This window comes from Rana temporaria, chromosome 13 (genome assembly GCF_905171775.1).
Source record: "Rana temporaria chromosome 13, aRanTem1.1, whole genome shotgun sequence".
NCBI classification, from domain to species: Eukaryota; Metazoa; Chordata; class Amphibia; order Anura; family Ranidae; genus Rana; species Rana temporaria.
The window spans coordinates 59,543,547-59,570,498 of record NC_053501.1 but is presented as its reverse complement, the minus strand read 5'-3'; the positions used below and the strand labels follow the sequence as shown (position 1 = coordinate 59,570,498).

Sequence of the window (26,952 nt, the reverse complement as noted above, 5' to 3'; positions counted from 1 at the left end):
GACTTTTAATAAACATTAAAAATGAGTGGAACACCCCTTTAAAGCGGTGCAGTTCAGTATTGCCGAAAATGGCCTGGCTCATTACGAGGGTAATATCTCTTAAACCATACAGGTTTAGGAGATATTTTTTTTACCAACAGGTAAGCCTTATTATAGGCTTACCTGTAAAAAATAGTATACAACTGCTTTAACCTATGATTAAATATAGCAATGTTTAATATATACACGCAAAATCCTCATTGAGACAAACTACCCTTATAGGTCTGTTTGTTACACTAATAATGTGAATCGGTTTATACTTGTATTGCTTCTAGCATTTGTAGCCATGTGACAAGGAAGACGTATAAACAACATGTGGTATGAAAACTAAATAGAACGAGAACGAGGCTTGAAACGCAGAGAAGGGAAAAACGAGGCTCGAAATACAGTAAATCTATAACGAGGCTTGGAATGCAAAGTGAAGACGAAAACGAAGCTTGATACGCTGAGTGGAGGCGAGAACGAGGCTTGGAAGGCGGAAGCAGGAAGAAGTGGTGAGAGGCAAGAGAGAGATTGGAAAATTGTGGAGGGAAGAGGCAGCTGAATGAATTTTACGTCTGTGCAGAGAGAAAAGTAAGAGCTGAGAAAAGTCCATTTGAGAAAGCATATTGTATAAGAGAATAGGGGAAGTAAGCATGAGGTACAGTACATATACATACATTGTGACTCTGTTAGGAATGTTAAGGGATAACTATAACGGTTTAGGTGCAGCAATCATTATCCTTGGGGACATTTATTAATTAGTGACACAATTACACTGAGATCAGGCTGTAAAGTCTGTGCACCAAATATACACAGGGGAATGTACTGAGACTGGAGCAGCTGTTCATAGCAACCTGACAGGTTTTAGCTTTTATTCTCAAATCATAACCACTTGCTGACTACAGTTTCTGCTAACATGTGACTCCCACTGGCACCACAATGTACTTGTTTGTCGTTGCGCACGTGTGCGTCTCCCCTGGTGCACGCAACGGCATGTTCTGCAACCGCTGACCTAGCAGATTGCAGTGCTTGTGTGATGTGACCCAGATACCACGTGATCGCTGTGCGATCGCATGATACGTAGAAATGGAATCCATTCATGATGTCATTGTTTACTTCTGTATGTGAGTTGTGATTGGTCACCAGTGATCACATGGTACCTGGGCCAATCACACCACACTGTACTATGTAATAGTTGTGGGTCAATCACAGCTTCACAATAGTAAACAATGAGGTAATGACTGAAAGCAAATAATGACAGTTCAGACGATTGCTCAACACAGTAATAAGCAATCACAGTATGAAAAAAATCTCTGGTCACCCCCCCCCCCCAGAGTAGTAATGTAACTATGGTGACACTTTCTGAATATAAATATATGTACATATCATTTTAACCACTTGAGACCTGCGCTATGGCCGAAAGACTGCTACAGCATGGGCTGAGATTGGCAGGAGGGCGTACATGGACGTTCTCCGGTGCTCATGTTGCCCGTGTGCCCCCTGCAGTGCGCTCTGTGATCACCGAGTCCTTGGGACTCAGCTAATCGGAGTGAAGGGCCGATCCTGGCCCTTTATGACATGATAAGCTGTCAGCCAATGACAGCTGATTACATAATGTGAACAGAAATCGGTAATCTGCTTTTTTTTTTCCCCTCGCGTTGGCAGTGTGAGGAAGGAAAAAAATAAGCCGATTACCGGCGTGTGTAAATGGGACATTAGTCCCACACAGTGACAACCACTGCTGCTCACCAGTGACACCTATCAATGTCTCATCATTAGTGCGGCCCATCAAAGCCACCTATCAGTGCCAGCTGGTCAAAATCTTCAATTGAGGTGAGTGTAAACACACCTTCCCCGTTCTTCAAAGTGGCGCTGTCATTGATTGTCTGTTCCCTGATATAGGGAAAGGCGATCAATGATGTCACACGTCCAGCCCCGCCCCCTACAGTTAGAAACACATATGAGGTCACACTTAACCCCTTCAGTGCCCCCTAGTGGTTAACTCCCAAACTGCAATTGTCATTTTCACAATAAACAATGCATTTTTATAGCACTTTTTGCTGTGAAAATGACAATAGTCCCAAAAATGTGTCAAAATTGTCCGAAGTGTCCGCCATAATGTCGCAGTCATGAAAAAAATCGCTGATCGCCGCAATTAGTAGTAAAAAAATATATATTATTATTTATTATATGTAATAAAAATGCAATAAAACTATCCCCTATTTTGTAAACACTATACATTTTGCGCAAACCAATTGATAAACGCTTATTGCGATTTTATTTTTTTTTTTTTTTTTTTTTTAACAAAAATAGGTAGAATACGTATCGGCCTAAACTGAGAAAAAATTCGTTTTTTTTAATATATTTTTGGGGGATATTTATTATAGCAAAAAGTAAAAAATATTGTTTTTTTTTCAAAATTGACGCTCTATTTTTGTTTATAGCGCGAAAAATAAAAATCGCAGAGGTGATCAAATGCCAGCAAAAGAAATCTCTATTTGTGGGGAAAAAAAGGACGCCAATTTTGTTTGGAAGCCACGTCGCACAACTGTGCAATTGTCGGTTAAAGCGACACAGTGCCGAATCGCTAAAAAGGGGCCTGGTCCTTTACCTGCAGATTGGTCGGGGTTTTAAATGGTTAAACAAAACAAACCTCCAATCAGTTCACTTGTATGTATCATTTAGATAAAAAAAATACACAAAAACAGGTAATCAAACCTTTTGGATAAAAAAATGGGCTAACTTTACTGTTTTTTTTAAATTTTTTTTTATTCATTAGTGTCTTTTTTTCCCCCCCAAAAAATGCGTTTGAAATGCCGCGTGACATAACATTTAGCAACAACCACTATTTTATTCCCTAGGGTCTCTGCTAAAAAAAAATATATAATGTTTGGGGGTTCTAAGTGGTTTTCTAGCAGAAAATACAGGATTTTTACTTGTAAGCAACAAGTGTCAGTAAAGATTTAAGCCCTGTACACACGATCGGATATCTGATGGAATCTAATCTGATGGATTTTTTCGTCGCATATCCGATGAAGCTGACTTTCATCAGTCTTGCCTACACACCATCGGTCAAAAATCCGACCGTGTCCAAACGCAGTGACGTAAAACACTATGACGAGAAAAATGAAGTTCAATGCTTCCGAGCATGCGTCGACTTGATTCTGAGCATGCATGGATTTCTGACCGATGGACTTCCACACAAATGATCGTTTTTTTATCCATAGGAAAATTTTAAAACATGTTCTATTTTTTTTTCACCGATGGAAAACAAACCGATGGGGCCCACACACGATCGGTTTGTCTGATGAAAACGGTCCATCGGTCCGTTTTCATCAGACAAACCGATCGTGTGTACAGGGCTTAAGTCTTCAAATGGTTAAACTGAGAACTCCTACTCACACATTGATAAGTATAAACATTGTAGCTCTTTGCTTCTTTCCTCAGACTTGGCAGGCGGCCCAGATAGGAGAGACAAGTCGCTCCACAGGAAGATATTAGGGAACTTGCATTGACTTCTATTACAGAAGTCATTTGCAAGTCGCACTGAAGTTTAAAATCTGCCTTTTTTTATCAGCACAATCGGCCGATGCCGATTAATAGAAAAATGCCAAATATCGGTCAACCTCTAGTGATACACATATATACCCTTATACCCCTAAGGCAGAAAACAATATATTAGTAGTTAGAGAATTTCTTCAACTACTGGGGGTTCTTCGGCAAGTTTTAACTACTCTGGGCCAGATTCACAAAAGGGATACTCCGTCGTATCCCTGTTTCTATCTATGCGACTGATTCATAGAATCAGTTACGCATAGATATCCCTAAGATCCGGCAGGTGTAATAGTTTTACACTGTCGGATCTTAGGATGCAGTACCGCGGCCGCCGCTGGGGGGAGTTCGCGTCGTAAACCAGCGTCGGGTATGCAAATTAGCAGTTATGGCGATCCACTAAACTTTTTCCCGTCGTTACGTCGCCGCAAGTGTTAGTATGCCGTCGCAAAGATAGGGCACCTTTTACAAAGTGGAAAATTACTCCACCATGTAAAAGTATACCCGTCTTTCCCGTGTCGCTTTTGATTTTTTTTTTTTTCGGCGCAAGTCTTTTTTTCACGTCGCGATTCACAAAACGTCGGTCCGTCGTAATTTCGCGCAAAGCACGTTGGGAAATTTGCGTCGGGAGCATGCGCAGTATGTCCGGCGCGGGAGCGCGCCTAATTTAAATGGTACCCGCCCCATTTGAATTGGCCCGCCTTGCGCCGGATGGATTTACGATACACCGCCCCAAATTTCCAGGTAAGTGCTTTGTGGATCGGGCACTTAGACAGAAAATTTGCGGCGGTGTAACGTAAATCGGTTACGTTACGCTGCGCCACCGGACTGTGAATCTGGCCCTCTGACTCTAATTTTATTTAATTTTATTTTATTTTTTTAAAGTATATTTATGCGAAACAGGGCAGTTTTACTATGGATATTTTTTTTAATAAGTTTTACTGTAAATAATAATGCAGTATGTACTGATGGCTTGTTTATATCACAGAGATGAAGTTAACTAAGGCACAGTATGATGAGATTGCCCGTTTCATCAACACATTGAAACCTACACGGCAATGTATGAGGAAGCTGAAGGAGAGATTTCCCTGGTGAGTAAAGCTTTCTTTAATTTGTTTCTTCTTTTTCTTTTTAAATCAGTTGTAAAGTTTAGCTTCATTTTTGTGTTTTACTTACCTGTTCTGCTCAATGGTATTGCACACAGCAGCCCCAAACCTCCTTTTCTGTAGTTCTCCACACTGAAGCTGCTGTCTATGGTGGCAACAGGCCCACTCACTCCCAGGTCGGGCTGAGTCTTTCGCCCTCAATCCCACTCTCAGCTCACTGGATTTGACTCACAGCGGCAGGAGCCAATGGCTTCTGTTGCTCTCAGGCAAGCCTATGAGAGAATAGACTCAGAAGTGAAGACCTGCAGATGAGCACGTAGAGGGATCGATACAGGAAATTTGACCTGTAAAACCGTATAAATCATCACACCCACTTTGTGCATCCAGGTGGATTATATCCTTTTTTTTTTTTTAATTTTTATTTTTTTATTATTAAAGGAATACTGGCTGTATATTTCTGGTTACAACCATAACCTACCACCAAAGAAATACCCAAAAATAAATTCTCCTGCTCCTGACAATCACAGCAATGCCACATTCAGTATGTGTATATTCTTTGTACTTGTCATACAGCCCAGAAACATTAGTGCGCATTTTGGCTTTTTTCTTTTTTACCTAAAAGACATTGACACTAACTGACACTGATACTAATTAAAAAAAATAAAATTAAATATCTGTCCAAAATATACGGACCCTGTCTTTGGCCTTTTGACCCTTACTTAATCTAGGTATTTCTTCTTTATTTTTTATTATTTGTTTATTTATTGTTACACATCCACTTTTTTTTCCCTCTCTGCAAGGAGAGAGAAAGATGCAATGTATCTTTCTTTCCTCTCCTTTCACAGAGAAAAATGGAGGAGTGGGCCTCACCGTGGCTGATCACTATGATAGCCAATCAGAGCTACCACAGCAATCGGGTGACCCGGAATCAGGAGTTCCAGGTCCCGTTAGGTCCCGTTAGTACGGGCTTAAGGCTCTCGGTGAGACCCCGGTCTCTGTGCTGGGAGCGAGCTGTGTGACGAAACAGCAGTGCCAAATGTTTTTCTCTGGTACAGTTAGTGTTTCTAAATTCAAAACCAATTTTTTTTTATATTATGAAGCCTACTAGTCCTTGGTGTGATGGCTACACTGGTTTACTTTTCTTCAAGCTTTATTTTCACCCCATAATCCTGCAAATAACACACATCCTGTCCCTGGGTGGCCATGTCAGATACAATGAATGATTATAGAGGGGACCGTGGTTGCCACCCTGCACTGTTCTGGACTATAAACATATCTGTATCTTTGTAATTTCATTATTGGGGGCAGGGCACTTGGTGGTTTACATAAAATAGCTAGGAAAGATATTATTGAGTGTAGGGCACAGGAAGTGATAGGGACACAGCATTTCTGGCAAGAAAAAATGGTAACTTCTGTATTTGCTTAAAATATTTTAGCTTGTAAAAAGAAAACAAATGCAGCCTCCACATCTAAGGACTGTAAGCTGCAACGTATTGCCTTTTTGTTCACAGGTTTAGTTATCCTTTAAAGTACTCCCATAGTAATCCCATGGGTCATGAAATTTACAGTTGGCAAGACTTAGTCCTTTCATTAATCACATTAAGCCGCTGGTATCCAGGAACGTGCACAGAAGAGGATTTTCTATTCCTATACCTTGCAGGAATAGAGGGTGAAGGATTATTAGCCTCCCTGAGCGACCCACCTGGTATCCACACCCCATATTGTACAGAGAATGAAATGTAAGCTGCTCTTTCCATTTTAGATGTGTCCTTTCTTGGCTACTATAGTGTGTAAAACCCACAGATGTGACTCAAAAGCTGTTACTGGTGCGAGTTTGTGTGCTTTTTTTGGAGAATTGTGACTCAACCCCATAAACCTGCTAATCCAGCAGTGAGAGTGGACCCCCTCATATTGCCGTAGGAGCTGTACACACTAGAGCAAAGAGTCACCTATGTGGTTGGTAACAGATAGGAGATTGGGTCTGTGATTGGTGGTTGTTCAGAAATGTGAGCTGTTGCATGTTACTTCTGATTTTGGCACAATGCATTTTACGTGTAATCTGTTTCTATTGCGTTTTGAAAAAAAAATGAATAAATAAATAAATAGGGTGGGTTAGTTCCTCCTCTCCTCTATCTTTCTGGTGCAGTGTCAGGGTGGGCTCCCAATAATCCACCAATATTCAGTAGAAAAAGACAACGGGACACGTTCTCCAATGCAATAATTTACTGGTTGCTTCTTCAAAGACAAATCATTTTTCACCAATGCTACTGTACAGTTATTAACCACTTAAGACCCGGACCTTTAAGCAGCTAAAGGACCCGGCCAGTTTTTGCGATTCGGCACTGCGTCGATTTAACTGACAATTGCGCGGTCGTGCAACGTGGCTCCCAAACAAAATTGGCATTCTTTTTTTCCCACAAATAGTGCTTTCTTTTGGTGGTATTTGATCACCTCTGCGGTTTTTATTTTTTGCGCTATAAACAAAAATAGAGCGACAATTTTGAAAAAAATGCAACTTTATTTTTTTTAACATAAATATCCCACAAAAAGATATAAAAAAACATATTTTTCCTCAGTTTAGGCCGATACGTATTCTTCTACCTATATTTGCTAAAAAATCGTTTATGGGTTGGTTTGCGCAAAATTTATAGCGTTTACAAAATAGGGGATAGTTTTATTGCATTTTTATAAAAAAAATTTTTTTTTTACTACTAATGGCGGCGATCAGCGTTTTTTTTTTTTTTTTCATGACTGCGACATTATGGCGGACACTTCGGACACATTTTTGGGACCATTGTCATTTTCACAGCAAAAAATGCATTTAAATTGCATTGTTTACTGTGTAAATGACAATTGCAGTTTGGGAGTTAACCACTAGGGGGCGCTGAAGGGGTTATGTGTGACCTCATATGTTTTTCTAACTGTAGGGGGGTGTGGCTGTAGGTGTGACATCATTGATTGTGGTTCCCTATATAAGGGAACACACAATCAATGCGGGCGCCACAGTGAAGAACGGGGAAGCTGTGTTTACACACAGCTCTCCCCGTTCTTCAGCTCCAGGGACCGATCGCGGGACTCCAGCGGTGATCGGGTCCGCGAGTCCCGGTCACGGAGCTTCGGACCGGGTGGCGGGCGACCCACGGCTGGGCACTAACAGAGGACGTACCTGTACGTGCATGTGCCCAGCCGTGCCATTCTGCCGACGTAAATGTGCAGGAGGCGGTCCTTAAGCGGTTAATATAAATTACATAGGTTTTCATACTCGTTAGTCCTCCTTTCACCATGATCTTCTCACCATTACTGGGATGTATATAATGGTCACCTTTTCATTATTGGACTACACTGTATGCAATTAGGGCAAGGCAAGAATTTATGCTAGGCGGTGAAGGATTAGATGATTACCGGTAGTTTAAAATGATTTAGAGCTAGCTACAGATTTAGTAGATTTAGCCTTTGGGGGGGGGGGGGTAATTTAGAGTGGCAATGGGATTTATGGGATACACCTGTGAGGTTACACCCTGTGATGGGGGTATAAAGGTATGATGTCTCTAGTAGATTGTTGCACAAAGCCTGATGAAGAGCATGGTATGCTCGTAAGTGTACAGTAGCATTGCTGAAAAATTATTTGCCTTTGAAGAAGCAACCAGTAAATTATTGCATTGTAGAACGTGTCCTGATGTCTTTTTCTAATATATATAAATAAAGCAATAGTATATAGTTAAAACAGTCCAATCCCTGGATCATTCAAATACTAAAACAGTGCTAAAATTTAAATAATGATAAGCCTGTGGTCAGCACCACTGTTTAAAGTCTTTAATGTAGTAAATGATAATGGGAACAGTTCAAAGCGTCATAGGTGTTTGTTAGCGTGCACCTTCCACCAGAAAACGGTATTCGTATTCCACCCGTGAAGCACACTCCCCCAGGGGGTCAAACTCACCAGAAGCCTCTAATAAGTAAGTTGTTCATCAGCTACTTTGCACTGGGTCCTCACCATCAGAAAAGATACAGGGACTCCAAACCAAGTCATAAAACACAAGAATGGTTGCACATAGCGTAATCCTGTTCATTGTGACCAAACTCCCCATACAGCAGAAGACCCCTTAATACTAACTACGTATATAAATACATATCAACAAGCATAAAAATGTGTCACATTTTTATGCTTGTTGATATCTATTTGTGTACGTAGTTAGTGTTAAGGGGTCTTCTGCTATATGGGGAGTTTGGTTTTATTTTCTAAAAAAATTTTAACAGCTGCATAGTGCCTTTAAATATTTTTCAATTTATATTTAATGTGTTTTTATTGTTGTATACATTGCTAAGAGCGCTGTGGGATTGATCACCCAAAAGCATCAAGCGTGGCACAAGGTCATTAGCAACATCTATACAGCCATTACTAGTCAGTGAACATGTAACCATCAAATGGTAGCAACATGGCTATGATATATAAACCCAGAGGGTAACCATTGAACAAATATCATATAGGGAATAGAGGAGGAAAAAAAATAGATAATAGAAAACAACCGGGGGAATAAAGGTCCCGAGCGCCATGTCATATCGAGATTGAGGTGGCCAGTAGAGACTTGCAGGTAATAAAGCAAGGAAATCCTAAGTCAGAGGCAAACTTTTGGGAGTGTCTAAAGTGATTCTAAACAGACATGTGAGCGTGTAGTTGTCAGTTTTACCTGTTTTGCAGGAGATCAAATTTTCCATGTGGAAAATAGAATCTATTTCACAGGCCCATACAGCAAAGAGCGGTGCAATTGTTTTATGCCAAGCCCTGGCAATCGCAGTACGTGCAGAAGTCAAAAAGTGTCAGAGGAGACTCTAGTTCTGTTTATAGGATCCAGGCAACATTGGAAGCAAATTAATAAGACTCCAACGAGATCATAATGTAGACATAATATCCTGTCCCAGAAGAGAGTTATAAGAGGGCGGTCATGCCAAACATAAGTCATAGTGACCAGGTCCCGTAAACCTCTCCGGCAAGTGTTGGGGATATGCGGATCAATGGCATGTAAAGGTAGTTGGACATCGACAGCATCTGGTGAAAATGTAGTTGCGCGAATGTGCTCAGTATACTGTACGCCGGTATTTTGTCCCAATCTAACTTTTCAGAAGAAATATTTTTAGTTCCTGTTCCCATTTGATCATAAAATGAGGAGTATGTGGCAGAGAGTACTATCTTGACCAGCAATACTACAGTTTGTACACAATCACATTAAAACAAATGTTTATCATCATAGACTACACAAACCATAAAAAAAATATATAAATAAAGAATAATGAATGAATAAAAGACTATAATCAGTGACACCCAGGGGACTTGGTCGTAAATTAATCAACGAATGCACAGCAATAAAAGATATATAAAGAGAATACACTGTCACCATAGATAAAAATGATCAAACACCCATAAATGAATATATAGCCAAATGGGAAGTGAGAAAATCCCTGGTTGTCACCAGAACTAGGGTCTTCATTGAAAGATTTCCCCTCTATTCCTGTTGACAGGTAGTTGTGCAAGTGGTAGTCAGAGCTTTCTTCCATTGCAGAGACAAGACGTAAGCTCTAACGAGCAGGGCCCTCTGATTCCTCCTGTATTGTATTGTAACTGTGCTATCTGCCCATGTTGTAAAGCGCTGCGCAAACTGTTGCCGCTATATAAATCCTGTATTATAATAATAATAATAATTATAATATGCAGAATATAACAAACAGCCCAAAGCCCTTGACTATTGGCCATGGAGCTAGCAGACAAACAGTGGCTGTCTAGTCACCATATCGGTGCTTTTGGGGATTATTAACATTTGGCACACTAGTCCCATTTTACGCCCCTTTCACACTGATGTGGTGCAGTTTGACCTCACGCGGGGTGTAGTGTACCCACAGGTTAGCTGCATTTTCCTATAGGGTTCTATTGTGCCCCGTGGTTTTGGTGCGCTTTCAGAAAGCGCATCAAAACCACAGGATATAATAGAACTCCATGGGAAGGAGCGGCTTACCCGCAGGTACACTGCACTACACCTATACTGCGACAAAACTGCACCACATCAAAGTGAAAGGGGCATTACTTTTTAAACCCTTTTAACTGGAACAAGTCTCGTATTCCATAAATCCATTTTCCAAGTGCCAAATATTTGGCACATCATCAGGAGATTTTTTTTTGTTTGTCCATTTTGTTTTTACCCAAAAATGTTTTGGGTGAACTTGCGCTTTATCCTCACAGCAATTTACCATCTGACACGTCTTATTCTTGCAGGGATGCTTGTTTGTAGGCAGCCAAACATCCTTAGTAGTGCAAATCCAATAAAGATTCTACAAGCACTAGTCATGTTTGAGTTTTTTTTGTGTTAGCCACCTGTTCGCACTTGTACGCTCAGCCTTCCTACGCTCCAAAAAAAAATGAGAATATATATATCTATCTGTGTATTTATTTTAAGCATTTTTGGCCCCATAGACGATGGAAGTGCCTGTAAATACTGTACTCACATTTTGTGCCTCTATAACTGTTCTCCTCCTCCCCTTGCCCAGCCCAGGCAACAAAACTGTAAGCTTGATCCATGTGTTAAATGCCTGAAGTAATAAAAAAAAAAAAAAGGAATACGCTTTGAATGCAAACTCAGGAGATTCCACCTAATAAATGGAAAAACTTTCTTTGTTTTTCATTGATAGAAGTGGTTAGCTGTTCAGCTGCATAGGCCAGGATCAGAAAAGGCTGTGTTATTTCTGTATACATTGGTTGCAGCAGTGTTTCTATGGCTGCTACTTAAGCAGAATAAAAGTCATATTTAGCTAAAGTGCTTCTGGCTTGGTACCAAAGGGGTTAATTGAAATGATTTGGATTGTTAGAGTTATTATGCAAATTGCCCCCCATGAATAGTGATTTTGTGGAGGTAACCTCTCTCCGGCAGTGCCCAGAAGCTATAAAAGCGATGGGTTATATTCTCCGTGATAATCTCCAAGTCGCAGAGTAAAAACTCTTCTCTGTTCTGCTGCCAGAAAAATGTTGGCAAAGGCTGTGCTTGTGTTTACTCATCCAGAGTATTTGAAGAGGAAGCTAATATCATGTAGCATTAGCTTGCACTTCAGGGTCCATTTAGCTAAGCTGGCAAACGGGCCAAGGCTATACCAGTAACTAAAAGGTACATGAGGGAGCCAGTGTGGTTTTTCTGGCATAACGAGCTGCTTGGTTGTAATTATCAAATTGGGAGCGATTCGCTCAGCTAACAGTTTCAATGTTTTGTGCTGGAATGTGATATGGAGGGAGGAGAAAGATAACATCCTGTCTTACTATCTCTCTGCTATTGGTGGCTATAACATGAAGTGTGAAGATGACTTAACTCTTTTGTGAACGCTAATACATTTTCATCAAAAAACAGAGCGTGGTTTTTAATTTGTAATTTTTTTTTTGGTCATATAGGGAATATAGTTCATAAAGGATGAACTGAAACAGTATGGCTTCCTTTTATGTGTCTGAGATCTGACTAGTTTAGCTCATTAGGACCAAAGAATAGTATATGTATGAATATGTCTTAGGGACTTTAGCTTGTAAGCTCCTTGAGGGTAGGGACTGATGTAAATGTACTATGTTTATGTAAAGCGATGGGTAAATTGACAGCGTACCTAAAATAAATAAAATAAAATGAATGCAGGATTCAGGAAGCAGTCAGTCTAGGAGTCGACTCTCCGCTTAACAGGTTTTAAATGTTTCCTTGTAACTGCTTCTAGTCCTCCCTTAAAGCATAACTCCACTTTTGTTGAGAAAAAACTTTCCCCTCTGGGTAATTTTGTGTACATTATAAGGATTTTACCAATCTTTGTTGCAGATTCCTATACTTTGTTATTCTGAAGCAATCCCTGTGACGTGCATTTGTATTCAGCCCCCCCTGAGTCAATACTTTTGTATAGGGTTGTCCCGATACTGATACTAGTATCGGTATCGGGACCGATACCAAGCATTTGCCCGAGTACTTGTACTCGGGCAAATGCTCCCGATGCTTCATCTGATACTTGTACTGTCGGCGGTGATCAGTGCGTGGGGAAGTTACAAGCACCGATCACCGCTGTATAGATTTAAAAGTAATTTCTCTGCTTCTCTTTCCCCCGCGCGGCTTTCAGCTGCTTTAAAATCAACGGTGATCGATGCTTGTAACTCCCCCACACACGATCACCGCTGACTGTCCCGTGTCCTCCTCCAGCCCCCCTCCGTTTTGCTGCAGTCTCTCTCCCTCCCTTCGTGTCCCCCCCCCCCCGTGTTTCTCTCTCCCTCCGTGTATCCCTCCATGTCCCCCCCCCCCCGTGGTTCACTCTCCCTCCGTGTATCCCGCCGTGCATCTCTCCCCTTTCGTGCTCCTCCTCAACCCCCTGCAAATGTCAGGATGGAGAGTGGGGTAGGAGCCGGTAAATCCGGCTCCTTACTGCTCCGAATGGACAGAGTCAGTGATCACTGACTCTGTCTATTCACATAACTGAAACATCGTAAACTGTGATTACAATGTTTCAGTTTATGAATGAAGAGAAGATGCTGTCTTCACTCCATTCATTTTCAGCGCAGCTGATGCTGCTGAGAAAGGGACTGGGGAACATGTGTCCCTAGTCCCTTTCCCTGTCTCAAAGGGGAGATGTCAGAGGTCTGTTAAGACCCCTGATATCTCACCAAAGCTCCCCAACAGGGCTTAAAAAAAAAAAAAAAAAAGAGAATAAAAAAAATTATTGTAGAAAATAAAAGAAAAAACACACTGACACGGTACACCCCCCCTAAAAAAAAAGAAAGCATTATAAATAAAAAAAATTGTAAGAAAATTAAAAAATTAAAAACAAATTGTTAAAGATATAAAAAAAAAAGCTACTGACACATGTGCCGCTGTCACATGAGATTAAAAAAAGTATCGGTATTCGGTATCGGCGAGTACTTGAAAAAAAGTATCGGTACTTGAACTCGAAGACAGTTCTCCTCCATATAAACCCTCCCATCGGGGAAGTACCTCAGTTTTTAAAGGTGTTGGACACGATAGGATGCTAAAAGGAAAGCTCTACCAAAGAGACCTCTGGGGGTAATAGCGCTATGCTTTTGGACCCATCCAAGACACCTAGAGATTAAGCCAAAACTAAATGGGATCCGGGCCTCATGCACGAGGCGCCGCCTGTAAGTCTCTCTGCGGAGGACTGGGCTCTGGGATCCAGCACTTTCGCTATTTCGCTGAAAGTCCTGGTAAGAGTCTTCTACAAGGCCCAGGGGAGAGGTATCCTTTAAATAGGAACCCATATCCCTGAAGGTTGGCACACAAAACCCGCCGGGAGGGGTGATAATTGGTCAAAACCTGCGGCATGGATTTAAGTCCTAAGCTAAGGACCTTTCCTATATGTTTGTGAAGTGTCTTCTCTAAAGCTAGCCACTAGTGTCTGTTTTCCAGACAAACACACTATTCTCTCCGGCTGCAGAGCCTGCTTCAGCGTCTCCCTTCCTCCTCCTCGCATAAGCTATGCTGGATAAACAGATCGGTGCTCAAGTAAAGGAGCTATAAGAAGGGGAGCACTTTATCGGCGGGGGGGATGGGGGGGGTTCCACAAGCGGGCGCACGCACGTGAACGAAAATATGGCGCCAAACAGAACGCCATAAAAAGGGACTACTGATGCCAGCAGGCCCTGTCTTTGCAAATGGACAGCAGCATTACAGGGGACACGTAAGACTCCAGGAGGTTGGGCTGGTGCACTACCAAGAGAGACACTTACTTGTGCATTGAAACTGTGTGTTTGAAGTTTCATACTTTATGTAGGTTGCTAAACTGAGCACAATAGTATATGCTTTGGAGTACCTTGGCTTTGCTTAAGCAATATGACCAGGACAAAAAACAAAAAAGCATTGCCGCTTGAGACAGAAGGCTCTAGCAATGCTGGCTCGGTACCTTTCTCACCTATATTAGTTGACGCACCTGTACAGGATGAGCCATTGCCGCTGTCAGGGACGTTCTGCTCGCTTCCTTAGGCATGCGCCTATGGGCATGCGCGAACCACGGACCTTGCACGCACCTATGCGCATGCACGAATCACGGCCTTTGCGCACGTCTGTGAGCATGCGTGCGCGTTGGACGCACCTTTGGCGCCCAACAGTTTATAAAAGACGCTCTAGGAATGCTGCACCTTGCAGCTTGATCTGCGTCCATTCCTTGTTCCTGTTCCAGTGAGAAGCATTCTGTTCCTGTTTATGACCCGACTTCCTGACCTTGCTTCTATCTCCAGTCCTGACTTCGGCTTGTTTCACCCAGCTCAGTTCTCTGCCTGATTGCCTGTTGCCAAGACCCGGCCTGGACTCTGACTATTCTCCTGCCTGTCGTTTATGTTTTACCCTGATGTGTATGACCCAACTTGTCTGACTCGCTATTCTGCTGATCTGCACCCGCTGCTCTGCTGCCCTGCATCCACGGCTCTGGGCCACATAGTATAATTCTGTTTAAAAAGTGGTCATTTATTAAATAAAATATAAAATGGTCACTCACATTTTGAGAAGACAAGTAAAAGCAAATAGGATCAAAATAACGCAGTGGCATCAGCAGAGCCCTTCCTGACGCGTCTCTCCTAATAAGGCATCATCTGGAGTGATGCCTTATTAGGAGAAACGCGTCTGGAAGGGCTCTGCTGATGCCACTGCGTTATTTTGATTCTATTTGCTTTTACTTGTCTTCTCAAATGTGAGTGACCATTTTATATTTTATTTAATAAATGACCACTTTTTAAACGGAATTATACTATGTGGCCCAATTTCTCTCCTTAACATATGTTACACTGGGAGAATTTTAGCCAGATTCAGAGAGACTTACGACGGCGTATCAGTAGATACGCCGTCGTAAGTCCGAATGAGCGCCATCGTATCTTTGCGCGCATTCTTAAACTGAGATACGCCTCACTGTTGCCAAGATACGACCGATGTAAGTCTCCTACGCCATCGTATCTTGGCTGCATATTTATGCTGGCCGCTAGGGGCGTGTACGTGGATTTACCCGTCAAACATGTAAATTAGCAAGATACGCTGATTCACGAACGTACGTACGCCCGTCGCAGTAAGCTACAACGTTTACGTAAGACATACGCCGGCGTAAAGATAAAACACCTCTATAGGTGGCGCAGCCCATGCAAGGTATGGACGACGGAACAGCTGTCGTATTTTACGTCGTTTGCGTAAGCGTACATGAATGGGGCTGGGCGTAGGTTACGTTCACGTCGAAAGCATTGAGTATTTGCAAAGTGATTCTGAGCATGCGCGCGCATGCGCTGTACCAACGGCCCTTCATTTACATGGGGTCACGATTACTTTACATGTAGCACGCCCACTACCTGCCTAATTTGAATTGGGCGGGGGTTACGCCGGACCATTTACGCTATCGTAACTTAGGGAGCAAGTGCTTTGTGAATACTGTACTTGCCTCTCTATGTTACGTCGGCGTAGTGCATATGCGATGCGCTACGCCCGCTTAAACATACTCCGCTCTACGTGAATCTGGCTATTTGTGTATAAAGGAACGTGGCTTAAACCCAAGGTGGATGGATACCCATTGATGTCAATATAGTGGAATATCGTCGCCTGGTCTCATTGCCTGGCCCCATTGGAAGCTGTGCTTGCTGTACCTCTCCCTGGATCATTCGATCCTTTCAGGCATATGCCCTGCTGGGTCCATCTTGTCTGGTATGCCTTTGATCTTCATGGTGGTGGATTGCCTACAGACAACTATATTGGGGCCGAAACAACTAATCTATTAATCGACAACTAATAGATTATGAAATTAATCGATTACAATTTTCATAATCGATTTAATCGGCCAGTAACATAATGGGGCTAAAAAAACTAAAATTAGCCCTTTTATAGTACAAAAAAACAAATCGCTACTGTAAATATTACTTTCACTGTCCCACAGTAAAAAAATGAACCCCTTAGGCCCCATACTCACGAGCAAACATGTCTGCTGAAACTGGCCCGCAGGCCAGTTTCAGCAGACATGTTTGGTCGTGTGTGGGCGCGAGCGGGCCGAATTCCAGCAAACATTTGCCCGCCGGGCCTTTTCCCAGCAGACAAATATTCCTGGACTTGTTTTAAAACAGTCCGCTGGAATTCAGCCCGCTCGGACATGTACGGTCGTCAGTACAGACCTACCGTACATGTCCAGGCGCCCGCCGTCCCTCGCATGCGTCGAATGACTTCGACGCATGCGTGGAAGCATTTTAAAGGCGGGCCGCCCACGTCGCCGCGTCATTGTCGCGGCGACACCGCGTCATCGACGCGGCGACACCGCGGACACGCCCCGCGTATTGTTTACGCGCGGACTTCTGTACGATGGTGTGTACAACCATCGTACAGAAGCCCTCTGGCAGACATGTATGGTGAAAACGGTCCGACGGACCGCTTTCACCATACATGTTTGTCCGTGTGTACCCGGCCTTACAGTAGCGATTATTTGCTCTTTTTGTACTTATTTTTGTTTTTTTATCCCCATTATGTTACTAAACATCTCAGGCCTGGGTTCACACCTCACCTTTTTGCAGAAACACACTACAGTTCATTTACATGTTTTCCTATGGGACACGTTCACATCCATGATTTTTTTTCAGCTGCTGCGTATTTGGAAAGGGAAAGGACTTTTTTTTTTTATTTTGAAAAAGTTTATTGAAGAGCAGTGCAATACAAATTAATGCCTCCAGAACAACCTGGGTACGAATAAAATGCATACATTACATAAAAGGAATTATACATATGAGAACAATTTCCATCCAGCTTATAATAGGTTATACATTCTAGTTGTGTGAAATCAAGTTTGCAATAATAGGAAAACCTGTTATGTGCACTTATCTCTGAAGTCTGTTCCGACACCCTCAATGGGTTCACACTGTGCCGGATACTGACTAAAAAGTGTACTTTCATAAGACGTGCAACAAAAAGATAAGAAACTGGACTGGTCACACGGTTCCGGAAAAACAGAGACCTCCAAATCCGCGAGAGCGTCCAAAAGTAGAGAATAGAAAAATTGTCAAACTACAATAGTTCAATTTAACTTAAATTATCCTGACTAAGGCATACAGAGAATATGAGTATTCCCAAAGACTTAAACACATAAACAAGCAGTCTTCAATTCAAGTAGTCAAAGTTATATTGACTGCTGATAATAGTAAGTCAAAACAAAAGGAGAGAAAAAAAAAGGAAAAAAAGATAAAGAAGAAGGTATAGAAAAAGAAAGGAAAAAGGGAGGAAAGAGAGATAATAGAAAATTGCCAGCTGCGATATCAAACATACAATGCAGGTGTAGAGATCCCCGGGACAAGGGATACTCCTAAATATCTAGCACAGGGTTCCCATATCGTCTCAAATAGTTTAGTGGTGTTTAGGATTGAACTGACCATTTTCTCTTGATTCATGATCCAAGAAATCTTTCTCTTGGCCGCCGCAACAGAGACCAGTGGTTGCTTCCAAGCACCGGCCAGAGTAATTTTTGCCCCCAGAAGCATGAAATCTATACATTTTTGAGTATATTTAGTGGCTTGAGGAACGCGAACCCCAAGCAGCGCTATCTTTGGGGATTTCTCTACCGGAACACCCGACACCCTTCTGATTTAGACTGAAAATTTTGTTCCAGAATCCTCTAATTCTGGAGCATTCCCACCAAATATGAAGCATGGAGCCCTGGGCTTGACAATCACGATAACATAGCGGAGAGACAGATGGGAACCATTTTGCCAACCTACTGGGGACCATATACCATCTCATCAGAACTTTCAAATTGGCCTCAATCAAAGAAGTATTAACAATTCCTCTAAAAGCTCTCGATCCTACCTTATGCCACTCCTCCAGGTCCGGCAATTCCAATTTCTCCACACAGTACCTCAATGAAAGTGGACCAGAGGTAGAGAGTAAGTGCCCGATTCTATAGATTCCTTTGTCTAACCACCATTGAAAAGCCTCAACCTCCATACCTGGACCGAACTGGTGATTACCGAAGATATGTGTTAGAGGGCTAGCAGCCGATACTAAACAAGGAAGGCGCTTCAGGTCATCCCAGAGTCTAAAAGATTGGGACAACGCTGGTGACATAATTGCTGGTCTGGATTTTTGGGGAATCCATAATAGATTGTCCAATGTATGATAAGGGACCGATTGATTCTCTATCTCAATCCAATCTGGCTTCTCACCTCGTGAATAAATGGTCAATAAATGGGCTAACCGGGCAGCTTGATAATATCTAAATAAATGTGGAAGACCTAATCCCCCTCGCGTCTTAGGAGCATATAGTACATTTTGGGCCAATCTATATCCTTTACCCCCCCCCCCATATGAATTTCAGTATTTTTCCCTGAAATAATTTAAGTTGATCTTTTTTAATCGCTATCAGAAGGGACCTGAATAAATAGAGCAATTTAGGTAGAAGAGTCATTTTGATAGAATTAATTCTACCCAGCCACGAAATCTTATGTTGCGACCATGTCTGAATGTTCATTTCGAATTTGCGAAGCATAGGAGGAAAATTTGCCTGGTAGAGGTGTTCAAACTTGGGAGTGAGATTTACACCCAAATATCTAATAGAAGACTCTGCCCATTTAAAATCAAAATAAGGTTTTAAATGGTCAACTACCGCAGGTCGTGTGGATATGTTCAATGCTTGAGATTTGTTCATATTAACCCTTAACCCTGAGACATCACCAAAGGACTTGAGCATTCTACATATGTTAGGGAGAGAGGTAATTGGGGAGGTAACGAAAAGAAGGAGCGCACTTGTGAACTTGGTGTCCACATCTCACCCCCTGTATGTTCAGATCAGATCTGATGGCGGAAGCTAGCGTCTCAATCGCTATAGCGAAAATCAGTGGGGAAAGGAGACAGCCCTGTCTAGTACCCCTAGTAATTGCAATAGGATCAGAAAAGTAACCCTGCAATTTGACCTTCGCCGTAGGTTCAGAATAAAGAGCCTTCAACAGTCCCAGAAAACCATCCCCAAAGCCCCACTGCCCCAAAATCGTGAAAAGATATGGCCACGAAAGGGAGTCGAAGGCTTTTTGCAGGTCCAACGACAGGAGAAGCCCCTCCTGCGAAGGACCTCCATCCCACCCTGACTGGAGGATCGAAATGATGTCAACCGCACGCCTGACCTGGTCCGGCCCCTGTCTCCCTGGAATGAAACCAACCTGGTCCTTATGAACATACTGGTTTATAAAGGAACTCAACCTGTTGGCAAGAATTTTGGTCAGTATTTTTAAATCGTTGTTGATCAACGAAATGGGCCTGTAGTTTTCTACGTCTTCAGGATCCTTATCTGGTTTGGGAATAACTGAAATAAAAGCCTCGTTCAAATGAGGGTGCAAGGCGTCCCCATTCCGTTTGGAATTAAAAAATTTCGTGAGGTAAGGAACTAAGGTATCTGCAAAGGTCCTGTAGTACGGCGTCGAGAAGCCATCCGGTCCCGGCGCCGAACAACCCTTTAGGTTCCTAATCACCGCCATGGTCTCCTCCACAGAGATTGGAGCCTCCATAATATCAACATGGCTCCCATGGAGCTTCGGGATTGGTAACTGATCTATAAAGGATTTAATGTCTGATAACCCGACCGTATCAGCTTCCTGATATAAGGAAGAGTAAAAGGTCTGAAACTTCTAAAGAATACGTTTAGGATTAAGAGTCGTCCCGTCCCGAATTCTAATTTTAGGGAGTGCAAACGTCCGGAATCTCGGCGAGAGCCCAGTGGCCAACATTGTGTTCATTTTGTCCTTATGCAGATAGAATCGAGCACCATTCCAGTCCAAGGATCTCTCAGCCTTAACCGTAAGTGCTAAATTCAATGCTAATCGGGCAGTGTCTAGCTGAGAAACCTGGACCTTTGACTGGTCTTTTTTATGTTGTTTACATAAAGCTTCATATTCTTTTTCTAATTTCTCCACTTCCGCGTTTTTTTGTTTTTTTTGTTTGGAGGCTATCTGAATTGGCTTTCCACGGATAGTAGCTTTGTGTGCAGCCCATAACATCTCAGCAACATCATTAAAAAGAAAGTAATCCTTCAAGGCCCTGTCAATATCTGATACTATAGTTGGATCATTCAATAAAGTTTCATTAAGTTTCCAAAGAAACTTTTGAGATGCATATAGTTGGCTTTGTAATGAACAAACTACCATAGAATGATCCGAAAGGGCCGTATCCTTTATATACGCCTTATTAACTAAGGGGATGTGCCTTGACTAAATAAATATGTGATCGATCCTAGAATAGGATTTATGAGGATTAGAATAATGAGTGAAATCCTTTTTGCTAGGGTTAAGTTCCCTCCAAATGTCCACAAGGCCTCGTTGGAAAATTAATTTAGCTATTTGAGAGCTAGTTCTAGTTGGGCGGGTTAACTGTGCTGCCAATGGTTTAGATTTGTCAAGACTTTGGTCAAATGCAATATTAGAATCACCGCCAAACACCAAAGTCCCCTCCAATAGCGGTTCCAAAATATTAAACATAGTTTGGAAGAACAATTTCTGGCCTCTATTGGGAGCATAATACAAAACAAATGACAGTAATTGCTCATCCAATTCCCCTTTAACCAATAAAAACCTGCCATCAGGGTCCCCATGTACCAAAAGAGGTTTGAATTTGCATGTTTTTGCAAATAGGATTGCGACCCCTCTGGTCTTGTCTTCAGCGTTTGCCCAAAAAAATTGAGGGTAATGAGCATGTATGAATGAGGGAGAATAACTGATTGGAAAGTGGGTCTCTTGTAAGAGAACAACCTTCATTTTCTGAGACTGATAGGATTGAAGCACCTTCCTTCGTTTCACAGGGGAGTTTAATCCCTGAACATTATGGGAGACAATCCTCAATGGAGGAGGAAGTGAGGGGTTATGAGGCATGACCAATGGAGGAGAAGAACCATGTATCGCTAAGAACACTTACCCCAATTGGTGGGAGATGTGGAGACATTGAGCACGGGTTAAGAACTAGACTGAGACCTGGAGCGAGGCAAGCGAGATCTTGTATCAGCCGTCTGGCAATCAAAGAAAAGAAGTTAGCAAAGAAAAGAAAAAGAGGAAAAGGGAAGAAGACAAAGCGAAAGAGGAAGAAAAAAAACAAATAAAACATATCACGTAATAAATTAATCTAGACCAGCGACAGTGGGAGGGGAGAAAGACCATCCCACTATTGCCATTCCTACAACCAATGTAGCCCCAAATACGAGCTACCAGACCAACCCCCGACAGCAGAAAATCCACAGTCTAAAGGTGGTCAGAGGCGCAAGGCAGCTGCCTCAGCCACAACCATCCCTGTTGATACTAAAGTATTAGATATTATTGAAACATATATTCGAATTAAATACTATAACATTGTATAGAAAGAGAAAAAGAACACGGTCAGCCTGGACAAAAGAACCTTAGAGCAAGCAATTTGTTGCGTTAATGACCTAAAAACATTGCAAAAAAAAAACAAAGACTGGCAAGGAAGCATTTCGGATGACCAAAGGAACCTACAATCGCAACCTCTCCTGTCAGCCTGAAGGATACCAAAATTTTTATATAGGAGTGACCCATCACCAATGCATAGGCAAACAATAAAGTTGCTAGAAAGTGAATCCTGTAGGACAAAAAAAAAAAAAGGAAAAAGAAAAAATTTCAAGCTGCAATGAAAATCAAAGTTACACGGGTCCCCCACCACAGAAAGGAGACCCATCATGGGGTAACCCCATGAGAAAACAACCTGGAAAAAAAAGAGGCAGTTCAGATACTGTCCCTTGATCAAGTAGTCACTGGATCCTTGGTGCGTCTGCTTTTAACCATCTTCCATGTGGGAGAAATCGGACTGGTAGGAGTGGGACGTTTGGAAGATCCAGCTTGAAGATTGGAAGTATCCATTGCTAGGTCTTGTGAAATAAACTTTAGAGCAAGTAAGATTTTTTCTCCCTCAGAGAGTGTAGTGAACGAATAAGTTTTGCCTTTGTGGGAAAATTTTAAAGCAAAGGGAAAAGCCCACCAATATTTGATTTCCTTCTGTGTTAATACCACCAACAGCGGTTTAAGGGCCCTGCGTCTTTGTATAGTCATGGGGGAGATGTCCGCAAAAATTTGAATGCCATGTCCCTGGAAAGAATTGCGAGATTGTTGACGTGAAACTCTCATTTCTTCCTTCACTGCATAATAGTGTGGCTTCACTATTATGTCCCTTGGAGAACCATCCTTCCTGAGGGGACCCAGTGATCTATGAGCCCTGTCCAGCTCTAGTTTGTGTGAGACAATTGATGGTATTAGGATTTTAATGAGATCCTGGATTGCTTTTGGAATGTCTGTGAAGGACTCAGGTAAACCCCTGACCCTGAAATTTTCTCAAGGTCATCTATTCTGTTCAGGGCCACATCCAGTTGCTCCTGTAAAGTCTGAATATGATCAGTATTTTTGGTTGGCCCTGGAAACAGTAATGTCCAGCTTATTTTCAATAACCTCCATTCTGGAACCCAAATTTTGGAAGTCAGAGCGAATATCATTTGTAATTCTTTGTGCTGTTTGAGCTAGTCCCCTCTCAAGTAATTCTGATAATTTCAGATATAATTCCCCTGTGTTCTGAGGAATAAGAAGCTCTGGGATCCCTGAGGGGATAATGGCAGCAGGGTTAACAGGTGTAATTCCCAGGGAAGAGGGAGCATAGTGAGGCAATGAGGTTTCTAATAAAGAGTCTGAAGAGACTGGTGAAAGGGACATGAGGCCAGGAGTACTGGGAGTAGCCTGAGGTGAGAAGGCCAATGTAGCCGGACTAATCACTTGCCTGCCATCAGAGTGTCCCCCAGCTTGTGTCTCCCACGTCTGAGGCGTGGCCGCCATCTTGGATTCGACCTGATTTTTCTCTGACAGGAATTGCGGTCCCAGGCCCCTCCAGACCGTGCCGCTATACATGGGGCTGATGGCGGGGTGATCCCCTATCGAATCCTCCGTTCAGATAGAGTCCTGCTGCCGTGAATCCGGTGCTAGGGCGGCTGAATGGCTGAGGCAGTGCAGAGCTCCAGACTTAAGCAGCCATCTTGGAAAGCTCTGCGCATGCGCCTCTCGGGAAAGGACTTTTTAACGCAAAATGGTGCTATTTTTTTTTACTTGGTTCAATAGACTTCAATGGAGAAGCTGCAGAAAAGCATGTAATGTGTTTTTTTGCGGCAATTTGTGTTTTGTAATCTGCCCAACAACAAATTGGCCCCCAAAAAAATAATGCTATATATATTTTTTTTTGTTAGGCTATTTTCCGATTAAATCGATAAATCGAAACAATAATCGGCCAACTAATCGATTATGAAAATAATCATTGGTTGCAGGCCTAAACTATATGCAGTCACTTTTATCACAGTGGATCAATTTTGGACTTTATGTTTCATTTGTTCACTAGCACTTTTTTGGTTCATTTTCATCTTTTGGTGCTTCACTTTGTATTTATTATATTTATTTATATAATATTGGTTATTTATTCACTATATTCATTTGGTGCATTTTCAACCTACACAAATTATTTTAGATCATGTCCAAATTTTAAATAACACAATTTTGTTCAGTCAATGTTTACGTTCTATTATCACTTTGATTAATCATTTGCATCGTTTTCATATTATGTGTGCAATTTAAATAATTTATTAAGTATAACACGGAGGTTATATGTACACTTATATGTTTTGAGCATACTATTTTGAGCCCCACACTTTCTCTTTTCCACTTGCTTTATATACTGTATATAATGTTGTGCAGGCAACTACTTACATTCATTGACAGCGCGGTTTTCCTTTCACCTTTATATCCAGTGATTAATAGCTTTGCCAAAAAAAAATTAACCCCCCCCATTGTCCTGTTACTTGGTACTGCCATTTGCCTCATGAATCTGCAGGGTCTGTGCCTCTGCATTGCCCCATTTCTTGCTCACTGAACTAAAGATTTTGTGGAAGGTCTCTAGGATGTAAAAAAAAAAAAAAAAAAAAAAAAGCTTTCCTTCCACAATCTATTCACCAACAAAGGCAACCACTGCTAGCAGGGGCTTCAGAGAAGTATCCACAAGCTCCAGACCAGCATTTACTAAAAAAACTGACCTTGTAGCTATAGAAGGTGAGATATCAACGTGCACAATCTGAATTCAAGCAGTGAAGGTTGACTGGAGCCTCATAGTGGCTTTCTAAATGCTGAATATCTGCCAGTATTGGCTGGTTCAACAGAAACCGGCCGACATTCAGCCAGTGTGTACAGCAAACATAAACGTGTCCACCGCCCCCATCTATAGCTGGCAATCGCAGTAAGTGGCATTGGAAGGCTAAAGCAGATAACAACAAAACCTGGGGAATGCCCAGGGAAAAACCAAGCCTCCTTACCGACCAGCCTGCAGAACAACCAATTAACCTGTTTAACAGTATGCGTTAAAAACAGGGGTTTTGTCCACACGCATTTGCAAACTCATGCGTGAGCCACAGAGCCGCGCCAAGGCACCCTGTAATCTGTGGTCCTAACACTAAACAATGAGTGCCCCCACAGTGGAGGCACATGCATTCTAATGGATCGATATGGGCAGGTGGACTGAAGGAGAGCCACCCCTCCTTAAAGGTACAGGAGCACACCAAACACCCAGCATATAGCACAATGGCTGCAAAGGTGTCGGTGCACTGCTGGACCAATATAAGCACCACAGGTGAAACATAAACGTGTCCACCGCCCCCATCTGAAACTGGCAATCGCAGTAAGTGGCATTGGAAGGCTAAAGCAGATAACAAAACCTTGTTTTTTCCCTGGGCATTCCCCAGGTTTTGTTGTTATCAGTGTGTACAGCAGCCTGTCAGACAAGGAAGCGCCAACTACAGTGCCTTGAAAAAATATTCATACCCCTTGAAATGTTCCACATTTTTTTCATGTTACAACCAAAAACGTAACTGTAATTTTTGGGGATTTTATGTAATGGACCAACACAAAGTGGCACACATATCTAAAAAGTGTGGGTGCATCTGTAATCGGCCCCCTTTTACTCTGATACCCCTAACTACAATCTAGTGGAACCAAGTGCCTTCAGAAGTCACCTAATTAGTAAATTGAGTCCACCTGTGTGTAATTTATTCTCGGCTGTTCTGTAAAGCAGATGTTTGTTGGCGTACCTTATTGAACAAATGGTATTATGAAGGCCAAGGAACACACCAGACAGGTCAGGGACAATGTTGTGGAGAAGTTTAAAGCAGGGTTAGGTAATAAAAAAACATTTCAAGCTTTGAACATCTTACGGAGCTCTGTTCAATCCATCATCTGAAAATGGAAAGAGTATGGCACAACTGCAAACTTACCAAGACATGGCCGTCCACCTAAACTGACAGGCAGGGCAAGGAGAACAATAATCAGAGAAGCAGCCAAGAGGCCCATGGTAACTCTGGAGGATCTGCAGAGATCAACCGCCACAGGACAACTATTATTTATGCACTCCACAAATCTGGCCTTTATGGAAGAGTGGCAAGAAGAAAGCCATTGTTGAAATAAAAACAATAAGAAGTCCCATTTGTAATTTTGCGATAAGCCATGTGGGGGACACAGCAAACATGTGGAAGAAGATGCTCTGATCAGATGAGACCAAAATTGAACTTTTTGGTCTAAAAGCAAAATATGTGTGGTGGAAAACGAACACTGCACATCACCCTGAACACACCATCCCCACTGTGAAACATGGTGGTGGCAGCATCATGTTGTGGGGATGCTTTTCTTCAGTAGGGAGAGGAAAGCTGGTTAGAGTTGCTAGAAAGATGGATGTATGGAGCCAAATACAGGGCAATCTTAGAAGAAAACCTGTTTGAGTCTGCAAAAGACTTGAGACTGGTGCAGAGGTTCACCTTCCAGCAGAACAAAAACCCCAAACATACAGCCAATGCTACAATGGAATGATTTAGATCAGACCTATATCCAATTGCGACTCTGTGGCAAGATTTTTGTCAAATTGCTGATCACAGACGCTCTCCATCCAATCTAGCAGAATTTGAGTGATTTTGCAAAGAAGAATGGGCAAAAATGTCACTCTCCTAGATGTGCAAAACTGGTAGAGACATCCCCAAAAAAGCTTGCAGTTGTAATTGCAGCAAACGGGGATTCTACAAAGTATTGACTTTGGGGGGGTGGGGGGGGGGCTAAATACAAAATTGCACACCATACTCTTTACATATTTGTAAAAAATATATTTTTTATTTTAAAAATTTTCTTCCACTTCGCAATTTATATGCCACTTTGTGTTCATCTAGCGCATTAAATCCCAATACAATACATTTACGTTTTTCG

At 42.2% G+C, this 26,952-nt stretch overlaps 1 protein-coding gene across 5 annotated transcripts in view; it reads left to right on the top strand.

Moving 5' to 3' along the window:
• Positions 1–467: 467 nt before the first annotated feature.
• CDIN1 (CDAN1 interacting nuclease 1) overlaps positions 468–26,952 on the top strand; it is a 482,433-nt gene continuing 455,948 nt past the window's right edge. Inside the window, exons 1-2 of one of the 5 annotated variants that reach the window (XM_040333852.1) lie at positions 468–612; positions 4,562–4,664. In XM_040333852.1, the coding sequence (XP_040189786.1) occupies positions 4,564–4,664 (101 nt within the window). In that variant the 5' untranslated portion in view covers positions 468–612; positions 4,562–4,563. Of the gene's footprint in view, positions 680–4,561; positions 4,665–26,952 lie in introns of all 5 variants that reach the window. The other 4 variants (XM_040333849.1, XM_040333848.1, XM_040333850.1 and 1 more) reach the window with 4 other exon arrangements.